Here is a 16,952-nt window from a genome sequence, read left to right as displayed (position 1 = left end):
AAGGTTGGTTTTGCCCATAGCAGAATACTGCAGCTGGTCAATCAGGCACTGGATTCAGCAGCTGCATTTCGTTTTGGAGAGCACTCATGGAGGCAGGATTTCTACTCCAGTCCTGCAGGCTTGTTTCATCTTTGCTTCTTGTAGAGCTGCTCAAAGCTCCATGGAGGGATGAGAAGAAAGACTAGATGACTGGGCAGGAGTGATCGATCAGCTTCTGCAACACGAGATGTAGCAAGGAGAGAGGAGAAATATGCTACATATGTAGCTACTAGAAGAAATATGCTGCATGTTAGAATTAGATCTATATTTGCTAAAAGAACTACATTTTGAACTGCTAAGTTCCTGTCCTAAGTAGGGCATTTTTGGAGCTGAATAACATGGTTTGTCTCTCTGATTGTGAGCTCTGTAACAGGCAAGAAAAAGTAGGACTTTGTAACAAAAGTGAATTTAGGGCAGAAGTGGAAAGAAGAAAATCTTAATGAAGGAATGTTTCTGCAATGAAACATGCAGGTATGTGATTCTAATGGGCAGTTGATCTGTAGACATGGAACAAGGAAAGAAAAGTCAACTGAAGATAGCTGGCTCAAGCAGATTAGGGGCATAAAAAAATTCTGCAGTGAGAGAGGTGTTGAACAGTAACCCTAGAAAAGCCTTGACCTCTGGTACATTTAGTTTTAGGTAGCTGAGATGGGGCTGAATTTATTCTTTATTGCTATGACCAGCAGAATTTGTAAAGGACAGGTACTTTTTTAGTCATGTGTAGGTGAGTATCTTGCTTAATAGGATCAAAGGTGAGTTTCATGCTTAAATGGTGATTGGATCAAAGACAATATGATAGCCTTCAAAACTAATAATGGAAAATAATTGATAAACTGAAACTTATGCTACTTTACATGTGGAAGTATTCCCAGTTAGCAAGCGAAGAATAATAGGAGTGAACAAGATTTACCTGCTCAGAGCTCTGGAAAATTCATGGATCTTGGCTTGGTCCCTAAGAGGCAAGTGAAAGGCACCAACCTCTGATATTATATCTTCTTGCTCCTGCGACAGTACCTGTTCCTTTGCTCAGTGGACATGTTGTCTTGCCCAACAAGGTAGGATTGAACAAAAATAGCTATTAGCCTTTTGTGCTGTGCACTTTACTTTTATGGTCAATAGAAGAGTTTCTAAAAGCTGTATACGCTGGTGTTCTGGTTGGCAAAAGTATGTATTTTCATATACCTGATAGGAATTAAGAATTATTACCACCTTTGTCAGCATTACTAAAAATTTGAGAATATTTTTGTGGAGGCTGGGCAGTAGCATAAATAAGGACTTGAAGTAGATCCTGACTCCTTCAAGATTGCAATTTTGTTAAACTTTCAGTTTTTTCAGTTTTGGCTCCTGCCCTTCAAGCTGAGCCATATGGATGCATTGCTTTGTCCAAATCCTGTAGTGGGGCTCTGTGCTGACTCAGAGGTCTCCTAATATAGTGCATCTTGCATATGGAGCTGCAGTTGCTCACCCAGCACTTCAAATCATAGTTTCACTTCTGGCATTCATAGCGCTGTGAAGTTATTACATACAGGGAAAGGTGTTGCTGACTAAAGAACAGTCACATCACAAAACAGACTTCATGAAAGTTATTCTCCCATAGTTAGACCTGAAATGATGACTGTAATTTGTTGCACTGATAATGCAGTGACGTTGCTTGTCATATACAGGTTGTAGGTAAAATTACAGCACTGACTGCTTTAACCAGTAAACTGCAGAGTCTGCTCTAGGATGAAAGTGAGACTGCTCAGATGCAAGTCCTAAGAACCTTGTAATCTTTTTACAGTAAATCATTCTGCTACAAGGGATGACCTTGTCCATGATCTTAAAAAGAATATTATGGATTGAATCAAACTTGGAAATTAAATTGTCTTCCTTTTTCAAACTTGTTTCTTGGTAGCAGAAGTTGTACAGTCTGTCCCTGTGCTGTTTGAGAGGATAAATGATCTCTTCTGAGACTGGCAATTCTTCCACAGCATGTGACATCTGAAATGAAAAAAGAAACAACTTCTAAATTAGTCTTATGGCATATCCATAAAGATATTCATATGAGCCCAGAATATTCCTCTTTTCTCTGTCATGGAAGTCTGTTTTTTCTTAGGTTCAAATCAATAAAACAATACCACATTAGCGTTTGTGTTCTTTTCATGTGTGTCTTGGCTTACTTTGGGAATCCTATTTTTGGTCTATTTTCTTGTTTTTCTTCAGTAGTTTCTCAAGCAGCTTTTGAGTCTAGAGGGTACACTTTCCAAGCTACCTTAGCTATCTTCTTGTTGCTGTATTTTCACGTGATCTATGTACCTCTTACTACTGTTCTTAAAATACTTTGGTTTCATCTGCTGTCTCAGTATCACCGTGCTATTTTTCATAATTCTTCATCATTTTGCTGAACAGAAATGGCAATTAAAATTATTAGAAGTCCTGAAAATGATATGTTTCGGCACTTAAGTGAGATTTTGTCTTTGAAACCGGTCCAATGTTGCTGAAAATGATGGATTGACTTAACTGGTTATAGAAAGTGTTGGATCAGGAACCTCCAATCCCGTTGAAGAAAAGGTAAAAACAGTACGAAAGACTTTCAGTCTCAGTGTCTAGGCCACCCCTCTTCTTTCCTGGCCTTTTTTCTTCTCTTTGTCACCCTTAACTTAATCTTTCTATTTCATCTTTCTACCCCTCCCTCCCCCAGCTATTTGCATTCATGATTATTTATTTGTCCTGACCTTTACCTCTTTTCTCTCCATTTTTGTTGCTCTGTGGTGTTCTGTAAAAATCCAGTGAGCCTCTCTTAGGCAGGACACAAGATGAAACCTAAAAACTTGCCTTCCCTTGGTCTAGGTATAGTTTTGCAGGATAAATGAGTTAGATTGTACAGAGAGTAATAGGAAATAACAGGCAATGGTTGTGTTTCTCTTGATAGTGGCCAAAGGATGAAAGGGTACAATATGAGTTTATTTTTCTTGTAATGTGCTGAAATTGGAGTGAACCAAAACCTGAGGGGTTTCTATTGTCAAGAATACCAATATACTATGAATACTGAAAATACGGATACTGAATACTAATATCCTGAACACAGTCTACAGGAAAAAAAATCATGTTTTATTCTGCTTCCTTGCTGAAGTCTGTTAGCCTTGATCTGAAAAGGTGGTTCTGTCAGGTTGTACAAAGTCTTAGACTCTCTTTGCTATCAATGAATTTGACTAATGCTCTGAGGTCTGACAAAAATAACTTGTCTGTTGGGTAGGAGCTACTGCTGTCAAATTTTTCCATTTATCATGCAGCAACACTGGAATTGATGTATAATTGCCCTAGAAGTAGAAGGCTTTAAACATCTTGTTACCAGTTCCTTTAGCCTGCCAGACCACATGCTCTCTCTCTATTGATTTTTAATAAGGATGTTCGATACTGTCTACAGTTTCTATTCAATTTAAGGAGTCAAGCTTTGACTGTGTGACTGGCCATAATGACTTCTTTGAATTCATTAACATCTATCAGATGGTTAATTGAGATTTAATGACCTCAAAATGGGTATGTATTGACAAGAATAAGCAGAAGATGATAAAGTGCCATTACTGAAGGAATTAATTCTGTCTTATTGTCGTAATAAAAAGTAATCTATTGTAAGATTTTTTTCACTTGTCCTCTTGATTGTTGTTAGTTAAACAACCTTAAAGCTACAGAAAATGTAAATCTTCTAGAAACTATTTTGATATGATGTTAATGTTCCAGTCTTAACTTGGATGTGCGTGGAGCTTCAGAGCTCTTAAATGTGCTCAATTTAACAGCTGTTGCGTACAACACTGCTCTCTTCCAGATCCTGTAGCAGTGATGTGGTAAATTAAGAATGTGATGGAACTCTTGCTGCAGTATTTGCATTTTTTTTGTATCTAAAGCCGAAGGAAACTGTACTCTGGTGGCACAGTCAGTTTTTGAAAAGTTTGACATATTGAAATGACCTTTTATAAAACAGGGTGTTTTTTAATATTGCGCTTAATTGCTGTGTTTAACAACAGAGGGAGCCCGTAGGATCCAGTGTTGTCAGTTACCTCTTCCACCTTCCCTGTGAAACGTAGTAGTAAGTTCAAATGTCAACAAGTACTCCTTTATTTTTGATATCTTACAGCATGATCACAGATTTTGGGGGGTGAATTTAGGTAAAATAGGATTTCTTTTCTAGACTAAATGCTGGAAGCTTACAACCTTGCTAAATCTTTTGGTGGTTGGTAAGTGGGAAATACTTTATTTCAATTTCAAGTGGAAAGTATGAAGAGACACTAAAAGCTACAAGTTAATAATATACATAAAACGTCACACTAAATATTAAAATAATTATGCACAAGATTAAGACCAATATGAAGGATCCACTCTTACCGCTCTTCATATAGGCTAACTTCACCTTGACTTCTGACTAGTACCAGTCTGTCCGTGATAATAAATGAGACCAATCTTAATGTTTTTGCAGTTCATGCTCTTAAGTGAGGGAAGAATACATGACCTCTAGCACTTTTCATTGTCCAGTTTAATTTCTCTTCCTAGGTAGTGTGTATAACAGTTTGCACCCTTCAACAGCAGAGACGTATAAGATGATATCCCAATCATTTCCTGTTGTCGGTGATTTCCTTTTACATTTGCTACTTGTTCGGGATCTTGACATCTCTCTAATTAACAGGAAGTAAAATGCTTTGGCAGCTAAATTTGCATGCCAACTTCCAGAGCATGTCGTAAGTGATAAGGCATTAGAGAGCTGGAGGGCATTCAAGTAAGCAGAGTGGTAAAATATAACCAATTGTTAGTTAGGAAGGATGTTTTAATCCTCTGTCTTATTTACCGGGTGATTGCTCGTTTTATCTGTACAACTTCAGAGATCACTCGAGCTTTGAGGTCAGGTATGGGGCTTAAGACAGAAAGCAGGCCACATGTAAAGCACATTCATCTGAACTAGATGATACTGCCCTTTCGCTGTTCTTGAGGTTTATGGGGTAGCTGTCAGGCCTAGGCCTATAGAAGCAGTAGAGCTTGCAAGCTGCTTCATGCCAGGAATGCGTCTTTCCGACAATGCACTTAGTGCTGGAAAATATTCATCACAGCAACTAGCTGCAATACTAATTTGTCACAGCACTACTGGAGATATAACTTAAAATACAGAAGTGTAGAGCTAACATTTCAAATTCTAAAAATCCATACCTTTGTAAGTAGTGCTATTGCAAGAGAGCATTTCACATGAGTATGAAGTTTTTTATTTGAATGACTAAAAAAACAAAAAGAAATGATTGCAATTACACTATGCCAGTCACACTATGACAACCTGTTGCTTTATCATAAAGCCTCTTTGTATTCAATTGTCTTACTGCTTCCCAAATTAGGAGTAAAGGGGGCATTACTTCTCAAGAGTTCACATAAATGTGTCCCTTTCCCACCATCTCCAGCATGAATTGCCTGTATCTGCTGTGTTTTATTTTCTCTGGCATGAAAACTGCACTGAATTGTGCATCTTGATGAAGATGAGGCCAATTTCAAATAGTGTAGATGAAATCTTAAGAAAAACATTTTTTGCAGTTTATTGTGAGTGCCTGACATTTGTCATTTAGTGCCTAGGAGCTATAAATGGATGAATTCCATTATCTATTTAAATTGTAAATTTTGACTACCACCTTTAGGGAATGGAAGTGATTAATTCCTGTTACCAGTTTCTTCATCTATACAAATTTATAATTATATTTCAGTCTTGAACCATCTGTGGAGCCAGTGTTGGGCTGTGCCTTTTTAAAAGAGCAATTGGATAAAGTTTAGGGTTCAAAAGAGAAATACTGTAAATGTGTCTAAACTGTTTGTTTGTTTGTTTGTGTTTTCTTTTGTACTCCGTGGAACTTGCTATCTCTTGGTTACAACCACAGCAGAAGGCATGTTCAGGAGAATACTTCTGTGTTGTGTTTATTCACAGCATTATGATTTGATGTAACGTGAATAATTGCATGCTTTTTTTCCTGATAAGTACTCAAATTTATGGTGACAAATCAGAAGAGAATGACCTTGTAGCAGTGTTTTGCAAAGATGTTTGAGAGGCCATCAAGAGACTGTTTGCTCTGGGGACCTCCTCCCAGGCAGAAGAGGTAGAAAAAGGGGACGGGTCCTCATTTCAAAATTTCAGCCACTGCCTAATGGGATTTGACTAGCTGTTGGAAGCTGGAGGTCTTGGCTCTCAGGGAGTAAGAATCAGACCTCACTATTGAGTGAGGGTAATCACGGGTGATATGAAGGGGAGAAAGAGAGAATAGACCTGAAGATACGTTGAAAGTTGACACAAGCTCATTATTTTGCACAAGATGGAAGAAAAGAAATGAATCAAAGAACACAAAGCAGGGAAGTGATCTGAGCAATTAATGACTGAGATGAGTGTTGAATAGATACGAGCAACACAAAATTGCATTTGTCAGGGCTGGTGAAAAGGAAGTTGCAGTCATGGAGATGCAATGAAAGGATGAATGTCAAGTTATATCTGTGCATGGATAGGAAATGTATCTTGAAGTTCTTATGCAGAAGGACTCTAATATGAGAAAGTTTAAATTAAACCTAGTTTAAATTCCCTAGTAGCAAGTATCAACCGTAGTTAAGGTAATAGATAAGACACAATATGACTATGATATTTTTTTTTCTCTCCAAGAAGTCTCCGTGAAGGACTTCATTAAACTGTCTTTCAAGCTGCCTGTTGTTTGGATACCATCGTTATTTAAATAAAATTGTAACACGTCAATGAAAGATAGGAGCAGTCTTTGCAAAGTAAGGTTCAAAAGGGAGTATAACTTTTAAACATGATGTGATTTTTCCACCCTGAGACAATTAATTGCATTTTCAGGCTAAGTTTGTTATATTGACTTGTATTTATTCTTTGAGTAGTAATGCAAGTTATGAAGTATTACAGAAATGATACTCAGTCTTTGATGACAAAGTAGCTTAGCCTTGATGGGTAATAAGAACAATGAGAAGACCCAACTATTAAGAAAGGAAGGAGCATCCCTCTGGAACACTGGGTGAGATCAGCTACTCTTTCATGTGTTAACTGTCTTCATGTCACGTCTGCCTGGAATCTCTTTTAATTTAACTAGTAGACGTTTTTAAACAACATGCTTTCTAATCCACTTCAGGAACATTCATCTAATTTAACAAAATTTTGGAAAAGACATCCTGAAAAGGAAGCAGAAGAAGTAAAGTCTGAGAACTGCTGGTCCTTTATACTGTTTGAAATGTGATTCCTGGGCATACAACTATTACTATTACAGAGTGCTTTTTTTAATTCAGTACCAAGGTGCATATATTTTTTTCTGACAGCAGAATACATTTCTTTTTCTCCAGTCTGTTAGCCTGTTTTGTGTCTTCTGATTCCCCACTATTGTAGTCAGAATTCCTTAGTTTTTATGAAGAATGCTTTACGTCCAAAGACTTCTGGAGTGTCTTAAAGATAATCCTCAAAACATGACGAGAAAGCAAATGTACGAGATAAATAAAACCTAGTGGAGTAGTTGTGATCAGGCTGAGTGATGAATATGTAGTTGAACAGGATGGGCCTTAATGTCAATGAAAATCTTAATGGGAGTTTGTATTATGGAACATCTCTGCTGAAAATTAAAAAGTGGGCAGCTGGAGTTGAGTGACAGGAATTCCTGAAGGACAAGAATTCCATGCTCTGAGCATAATCAGCACAGTTCACTCCGCAGTTAGCTTCCAAGCAGGGAGATGTGCTTATGAGTCACAAGGCAAAAGATCTGGCTCTCAGAACTTACCCTTAAAGTATCGAGCAATTATGAAGATTGGTGATGGAGGATATTGAAAAGGTTTGTATAAGCATCCAGAAGCTCTTATCCAGGCTTCAGAATGCTCCCTCTCAGACCTTGGGTTATGGTTGTGTCTCTTACAATTCATGTAAGTAGGTTGTTGAGACACCTGGTAGCACTATAGATGTGATTGCAGGAATTTCTGGTGTTGGAGAGGAGGCTGTCTCATAGCTTAAAAGTGAAAAGCTAAATTTTAGATTTGGGACTTGGGACTGCCAGAAAGTGCCTGAAATGGAGAAGGTGGAGACAAAAATATAGGAAAGGGTTTTTGTAAGAAAGAGTTATCTGAGAGGCCAGTGATAACCAAGTGCCAGTGCTGCAAGTTCTGCCTCCCACCAGTCCAGGGGTGACACAGACACTTGAAGCACAGCACTGCTGTGTATTTCTCTCCCAAAAATCATGATAAGAAACAAACATCAACAACAACCTGCCACTCCTGGGTAAAATACTAAAGTTGGGGGCATGTCTGGTTTTCATTCTCACTACTTCATTCCTCCCTTCTTTGTAGGAGGAACTCTGCCTTTGCCTTTTTTCTTGCTTTAATTTTAGACAGGATTCAGGAAGTGATCTTGGTGAAATAATGTATGAAGTAATTAAAAGTGGAAAAGTGTAACAGTATTAACTAAACATAACTTCACAAAACTCATCCTGATACATCCTTTTCCCTACATATACAATAATGATAATTTGCTTATATCGTATATAAACCTTCAGCCAGCCTTCATTTGTCCTGTATCGTTCAGCCAGTAATTTGTCTATTGTGTAATAAAAAGGTAATCAGTGTTTTCCTTCGATGTTCAGAGTCTGTTTGTGGGTGTTGCTACCCTGCTGTAAGAGGAGTAGCTTATTCGCAAAAGGATTAGTATACTGTCTTGTAAAACTGTTCATTTCACAATAGAAACCCTTCCTGCTAAAGATACTCCGTAAGCACTTGTGACTGTCAGAAGTACTATAATTAGTTGTGATCTTAGTCAACAACTGAAAGCTTTGATCTTAATCCTTCATTAGTGAGGCAGCTACATACGTGGAATGCAGAAGCAATGAATGCATGCACTGAATCCCACGGTGTAGTCAGGTAATGCTCTCGTTACAAATGGCTTCCTGTCTTGCATGCAGCAGCCACTGTCATTCAGGAAGGGGGCATCTGCCAACCCTTTCACTTTATATGAGCATGGTGAGTGATTGTTTTTTCTTTCACTGGAGATGCTGATGTGGATTATTTATTTTTATACAAAACAGTAAAACACAGAATCTGGGGGAAGACGTAGTTGCCTTTTTTTTTTCCTGGTCTTTCTTCTGATATTAGTAATTGTTAATGAACAAATAGTGTAGAGGCTAATTTGGCTTTGTTATTGAACCTGTGTCTCCGGGAATGTTAGTACTTTAAAGTGTAATAAAAAAAAATAAAATTGTTTGGGAATTGACAGGTAAAATGAGTGCAAGTATGAAGGAAATGTTATCTGATAGCCATTTCTTCCACAGCTGTCAACACGTGCTTTTTGATCGGTCTTCATACAGTACCAGAATGAGTTACATTATAAAACAGACAATGCATGGAAAATGAAACCTCCTTCAAACAGCCCATGTGGTCAAAAACTGACATCAAGCTGCAGATTTTTAAGGAACCCTTACACGTAACTGATGTCTGACCAAATGTTCCCAATTTACTATGAGAAAACATGCAACACATCCATAGAAATAAAACTCCCAAATGTACTGGAATGGAAATGGTAGGTTTTATGCCAACAGCCATAAAGATATTTTTAAATGTTTCTCCTTTATTGCAGAAGAAGGGAGGCCCAGTATTTTCGTAAGTCTCTTTTGGGGCGGTGGGCTGCCAGTAGTTATTGTTACGTTGGAATCGCAAGGCTTTTAAACATACTGTAGATAATTACAATTTTTAAAAAACAGATGGGGAACTTCTCACATAATCATTTGCAGGCTTTATAAATACAGGGAGCAAAATCTTGCAGGGCTTTGTGTTCTTAAGAACTGAATATTTTATGTCAGAGAAATACTTGTGATTTCAAATTACGTAGATGGCTAACTGCTCATAAAATAACTGCACCAGAATATGAGCAGAAGACGAAACTGTATGTGATCATTTCATCTTACCTTTTAGTATTTTCCTAAGCATTCATGCTGAACTTCCTTTTAATGAAAATTACATCTTTTTTGGTTTTTAAGCATTTAAACATTATCCCTGTTTGCAGTTTGAGATGTGGTCAGTATTAGCAGGTTGGTCCCTGCAGTCATCGCCTGCGTGTGTGACAGATCCACACAAATGCTCCAGCAGTGGTATATAGGCGCGAGGCACTGCACGGTGCCTGGTGCCCAGGCTCTGGATGTGCCAGAGTGCGTAGTGGAGAATCACATACAGCCTTCGGCCAGCGATCTCACTCTTGTGTTTTGCAGAAGGTCAGGAGTGATTGCTTTCTCCTCCTAGCCGGTATCGCTTTTCATTAGCATTAGCATCCTCAGCGTTAGCTTGAGGGAGCACGTTGCAGGTGGATGTCAGCATATTTCCCGCATCCCTTCCAGCATTCCTGGATGCAGTCTGGCTCTCTCAGGCATCCAGCTCTGCTGCATTTAACGTGCAGTCAGTCTTTGTTTGATTTGGTTGTGCTCTCTGGGCTCCCACTAGGAAACTTGTAATTCTTATTTTCCAGTGTTGATGCAATTCCAAGCAGCCGTTCGTGAGCCTTGCTTTCCCAAAGTGCCTGCTCTTGCTCTGAAGCAGAGGAGCTTCCCTGGGGAGCTGCGGTTGTTTGCAAGGCCGCTGGTGCTCCAGGCACGCACTTGCTGATCCTATAACCAGCTTTTGGAGGGGGCTGCATTGTCAGGCATCCTTGGCACCCAGCACTGAAGTACCAGCCTTTCCCATTCTCAGCACCCAGCATTGTCACCTGTTTAGAAGCAGGCAGTAAGTGTCCCAGTGGGAAGCCAGCGTGTCATCAGGAAATCTGGGCTGGAGAGGCCACGTGTGTGAGACAGCAGCTTTTGGTAATCAGACCTTAAATGTACAGGTGGCTTAGCAGATCTCATTACAAATTCTGGTGACCTTTTCCCCCCTGTTCAATAAATTAAAGGTTAAATTTGCATAATTCATTGGACAGATATTTTGATCATCGCTTCTTTCCACTCACATTTGTACAGACGTAAGTTCGGGGCTGGGAATTGTAAAAGACAGGGAAAGATGGAGAATGTGCTGGAACTCTCCCCAAAACCTGCTGTGTCCTGCAGAGGCAGCCAGAAAACAGCTTAGGCAGAAGGGGATTTTCTTTGCACGGCCCTAAGAAACTGGAGCTTGCTGCCACACCACATTGTGAATGTTAAATTTCACCCAGGTTTGGGGAGAAAGAAAGAGAGTCATGGAAGGTAAATCCAGCAAGGTTAGTTAAACATTGCAAAAGGGTATTTACATTTGTCTCTGGTGTTCCTGAGCTTCCAGTGGGCAAATACGGAGAGTGCTGCCTTAAGCTTGCCTGGCTCGTCCCTAGGAGTGTTTGATTAACCTGTGTTGGGAAACAGGACCCTGGAATCTGGTCTAGAGCTCTTAAATTTCTCCCTGTTTGAAGCAGGATTTTACGTTCATTTTGCAAATGGAATTAAAATGTGTAACACTTAACTGCAGCTTCAGAAAAAATAAAGATTAATTTGGTGCTTGAGAGATTGAAAAGGAAGGATGTTTTTAAATAATTTTGAGCGTTATAGAAATGTTTTCACTCAGTCCAAGCTTTGAATGTTTTGGTTTTGGAATTTGCTTACAGTGGTTAGAGCCATTCAGCTGGCAGCACTGCACCCCAGCAGAACCTCTTCTTACATTTGTGCAGGACATTAATGGCCCTGTAAATTTTTACTGTCTGAATGTTTTCATAATAAAATCCATTTGGACGTTCTGTGCAAGTGTGAACAGTAGGCTACTAGGTCTGCCCTTTCTCAATAGTACATCTGATAGCTACAAAAGGTTACGATTTGTACACACATGGACAGTGTGTATAGATACATGAGAGAATGTGGCAGAGGATGAGAGTTAGGGAGCCCATACCTCACCCCTTTGTGTAGTTACTTTTCCTTCGTTTGACACTTGAAACTGTAATAGTAATATTGCAGTCACATATCATTGAAAATGAGTTGTTAACATTGAGAATTGAAAGCAAAATAAAATCTTTATGCTTTTATAATATATTAGAGAATTTAAATTGTCTGAAGCTGTAGGAGTAGCCTGAGAGTCATACTCTATTTCCGCAACTTTTGTGGCTTGTCAGGAACTTCATTTGCTCCTGTTCGTTTGGTGCAATGCTTCAGTAATACAAAGGTTGACAAAATGCAAATCTTGCAACTAAATATTTATGAAACATCTGAAAATGGTGGAAGGAGTGGCAATTTCCAGTGCCTATGACTTCTCCATTAGATATTTGAAGTTGCTTGTAGATATTTTGGGACTAGCAAGGCCTATCCTTTGTTCCAGTGACTAACATATAAAATCCATTGTGCAATTTCCATCAGCAGCAACCTAAACCCATCTATGTCTTTTACACAGAACATATCTCAAATGCAGCCAAGGCTTTCTGTTCATCCTTTTGTTTGTTTTGTTTTGCATTTGGTGTTAGACATCTAATATAAAATCTGAGGAACAAGTTGGATTTTGGTTTAAGCTTTTCTTAAAATTTGAGGATGCATTCGTTGGGACTAATATGTGGAGAGCTTGAACTTCTAACTGATGATTAAAAAAATAATTCAGCCAACATAAATGTGTTTATATTTCAACTTTTTTTGAGGAGAGTCGTCATAAATATATATTGGTTGTTATTGCTCAGCCTAATCTTCAGACTGAAGTTTGCTTCTGTTGAAGACTTGAGAAACGTTTGAAGGCAGGGAATCCTGTGGGGTTTTTTTTCTACCTGTATCAGTCTTCCTAGTAAAACATACCACCTCTGTAAGTAAACTATTGTACATGTAGTCGTTAGATTTTAAAGAAATCCTGTGCAGCTCTGTGTACAGTATTTGTTTGTTAAAATTTTAAAATTAACTTTGCAACTGTTGAACAAACTGTGACCAGGGAAAAGAAACTAATTAGATAATGAAGATTTTAGTGATAATGTAGCTGGAACAAAATTAGAGGTTTTTTTAATTGCTGTTACGTCTCCAGCACAGAAATGTTACACTGCTTAATCTAGGAGTCGCTGGATGTTACTGCTACAGAATTGTTCCTTGAATTACACCAATCGCACCTCTTCCTGCTACCAGTGCATAGGTACAGCCTAGTTATCTGACAGGAATGGCTGGTCATTAGTGCATGCTTTCTGATTGTTTCCAGTATCCATGAGGGGTTTTATTAGTCAACATTGTTACAAATAAAGTAAATATTTGTGAGGCCAAACTATCATTAAGGGAAGGATTCGAGGTATTTTATTAAAGTGCCACGGGGTCCAGAGGTGCTTTAAAATGTATTTGCATTGGCACTCGTGTGTTACAATTCAGCTTTTAAAAGATAAACTAATATACAAAGCATGTCGTTTGCAAAGGGCTTTCTGCTGGTCTATGTACTTTAGTCATTGCCAAGCTTTTTTTTCCTTCTAATTCTCTCCTTTGGTAGTGGTTTCTAACCTTTTTGAATAATACTGCTCTGCTCGTGCTGAAGAGTTTCTCCTGGATCATAACACAGGAGGGAGAGGGGGAGAATATATATGTGTTTATTTATTTATTTGTATATTTCTATGTATTTGCTGCATGTAATATACTCCTCTGAGGCTACATGAATGATTTTATTCTGATGAAAATTAGAACAGATGTTTCTTGCCTGGTTCAACTAAATTTTATCTGTACTAAAGTAGAAATTCTGCTTTTCTTCTTCCATCCTTCCCTCTCTCAAAACTTTACCTCAGTCCCTACCACAGCTGCTAGCACTCCTGATGCTGTTGACAAATACTTGGAGACACCCGGGGATGAAAATGAACATGCCCATTTCCAGAAAGCCAAGGAGAGACTTGAAGCCAAGCATCGTGAAAGGATGTCTCAGGTAAGGGGAGATTTCTTTATCATAGAATTGTAGATTTATCCCTAAACATTGCAGGGATCTTTGTCTCTCAAGTTGTAAGATGCTCGACGACCTTCATTTTCATGTTTCCTAAGGCTTGTGCCAGTTGCCCTGCCCATCTGCAATGCTGTATTTACTGCCTTTCTGACTCCATCTAAGAATTCAGTTGGAGCTGGCAAGGTCATCTGCTTGTGCTTGGATCACAGCTGTGGCCCTAAGTTGCTACAGCTATTTATGCTGGTAGGAAAAAAAAAAAGAAAAAAAAGTCTGTTAAAAATTGCTCTCATCTTTGTTGAAGAATGTTTGGTGTGTGATACTATTCTTATATATACATAAAGAGCTTTACCAGTGTTATTCATCCTTCCTTTGCAGAGGCTAAGGTAGATTGCTTGTAATCAGCTTCATTTTCCAGGTGTATGCACACATGGCCATGCCCTGGTGTAACATAAGCTTGCATATATTCATCTAATGCTCTTGAGCCTCAAGGTAACATTAAATGCATCTAAAGCCAAGGCAAAGAGGAGAAATCAGTGCTTCTGAACTCAACCAGTCCAACTGAATCAACTCTTTTTTTTCTTTAACCAAAGAGCTTTGTGTAGCCTGAAACTATATGCTGGTTTTAATCTTATTGAACACTAAGAGAAGAGATATCTGTTCTTTCAGAAGAAGGTTTTATAACAGAAATACCAATAAAAATTGCAACAGTTCCGCTCTAATAACAGCAGTGAAAAAATATAAAAGGTTTAAAGGAGAGCCTGTGATGCATATTTTTTTAGGATGGAACAACAGAGAAATTAATATAGTATAATTCAGATGCACTGCATATACCATGTAGATATTTTAATAATTATTTTTTCTTTGTAACTTTCTTCCCCTGTAGCATTTTCAGTGTTTCTGTATATTACTGACACATTAACCTTTAGCTTTTCGCTATAACGTTTGAGTAAACCTGAGATTAGACTCTTAGAGTAAGTCCCCCTCTATTAGTACTGTAGATACATCTTGCACTTTTCTAGTAAATAGGCCAGGGCATCTTACATGAAGCAGTCACTGGTTGAAACCACATACAGTAAACATGGCAGCTTTTCCTGGAATAGTCTTCAAATTCTCCTCCCATTGTCTCTAAAATTCAATATGCAGTGTAAAGGTTGAGCTGAGTAATTAAGGGCAATATTTCTGTAAAAACTGCGTTTTTTTTTATTTTCTGCAAAGCTGAAAGGTTTGCGCAGAAGAACTAATGAAATGCATAGGCACCCAGAAACAGCATACAGGGAGGATATACAGCACCAGTGCTTCAGGCTAAGAAAGTTAACTGGAAAAGCTACTGAACTGTAGCCTCAGAAAGCTTCTGGGTAAATGCTCTGCATGCTCTACCATGTTCATTTGGGGGAACTCGATAAATGAAGGCTGTGGTTCAAGGGTTTGACTGAAGATCATGCTGGCACTGCCACATGCTCTGCCCTCATTAGGATGTTCCCAGCCATCCTTCCTGTCAGCACTAATGAGCGTACAGCTGTGGGGTGAGGCAGGTCAGCTCTCTCAGCTCACTGCCTTGTCATTCTTACAAAAAAAAAAAAAAAAAACACAAAAAAACAACTCTGGGCAGTTCATCAAGCTAAATCAGATCTGAGAAATCACAATAGGTACCTCAAGAAAGAAAGAGAATCAAACTGATCTTTCATATGCCTATGCTGATGATTAAATCACAGCTTAAAGTACATTAAAGTACTTGTCTTGAAGTATGCAGAACACCTGCAGAGCTTTTAAGAAGAGAGGTAACTTCAGTTTTTAAAAATCAGGTTTCCTTTCTATGAGTAATGTCTTGTATAGCACTGAGCTAACTTCTCCCACCTAATGTTTCAAATGTTTTAAAAATAAAAGATCTTATGGGCAGGGAGAAAAAGCAGTTAGTTTACCATTCCATGTCTTGTTTCTCATGTGAACTGTGGTATCTCTGGGTCCTATACCACTGGCCTGTTTTTTGGCAATTTATTTAAAAATTACTTTTTACATTGCCTTTAAAATCAGGAATTTTCTTAATATGTATTTAACTAAAAATTAATTTGAAGCTGTTACTTGTTACATCAAAAAGAATGCCAAATAAATTAAACAACTTAGCCTTTGTGTCCATGCTAGTGAGAGTAGAGTGGACTAGTTAAGCCGTCCAGCTGCACTGAACATATTTATTCATTTTTGGCTTAGTAGCTCAAAGTCTGGTTCTTTCAAAGCTGAAAAATGGGGGTAATAAAGGAGCAGAAATGCCCTTTTTTCTTTTATTAAAAGAGAGCAAATGATTATGTCTTAGCGGATGATCAGTTTTTATGAAATGATCAAGTCTTTCATTAATCTTGATAAATGACATAATCAGGAGTAAATCAGTTATTAACTAAATACAGATATTTATTTAATAAATGAGCTGGTTTTAAAACAGTACTGATTTAATGCACACTTTATTTTGTAACAGTTAATTATGAAAAAAAAACATGTTTTCTAGCTCACATATCAAGCCTAATCATCTAAGAAGTAGGAAAGCGTAGCATTTAAAAAATAAATTGAGATTAAATATTTTAATTGAAGCATATCATGGCAAATGCAGATTTTTTGTGTGTTCTCTTCTTGAGTTTTCCCGTTGTTCAACATGAAATTGTCACAACTCTTGTTTCTTCTCCCTTTGCATAAAAATACACAGGCAGAGAAGAGACCCTGCTTCTGTGCATGGTCATGTTGGTTCATCGTTCACAGCTCCTCAGACTTCCTTACTAGGGGTGTCTGTGCTCTTCTTGTACAATGACCTGATGCACCTCTACCTCACACAGTTTTAGTCCCTTCTGCTCTTAAGTGTCCATGCCTGCAGACTTCAGACGTGAAGGTTTTTTGTGCCTTTACATCTGCACAGCATCTGGAGGAACAAGTCTTACAATCTTTCCAAAGCAGTGCTGTAAAAAGAGCATTACATTATCATACGATTTTTAACTTTTCCTAAGTAATGCTACTCCAAATAACAGCAAAACTGCGTTCCCCGTGCAAACAGGCTAGCCATTCATATGCAACCT

General features: G+C 38.3%; 1 protein-coding gene across 1 annotated transcript in view; it reads left to right on the top strand.

Annotated features, from left to right (window-relative positions):
* Window positions 1-16,952, top strand: part of APP (amyloid beta precursor protein) — a 210,383-nt gene that overhangs the window by 130,660 nt on the left and 62,771 nt on the right. Inside the window, exon 8 of the mRNA XM_035545590.2 lies at window positions 13,748-13,881. Within this exon, the coding sequence (XP_035401483.1) occupies window positions 13,748-13,881 (134 nt within the window). The remainder of the gene's footprint in view (window positions 1-13,747; window positions 13,882-16,952) is intronic.

This window comes from Cygnus atratus, chromosome 1 (genome assembly GCF_013377495.2).
Source record: "Cygnus atratus isolate AKBS03 ecotype Queensland, Australia chromosome 1, CAtr_DNAZoo_HiC_assembly, whole genome shotgun sequence".
NCBI classification, from domain to species: Eukaryota; Metazoa; Chordata; class Aves; order Anseriformes; family Anatidae; genus Cygnus; species Cygnus atratus.
The sequence above is the reverse complement of the archived record's forward strand: the minus strand, read 5'-3'. Positions and strand labels throughout refer to the sequence as shown.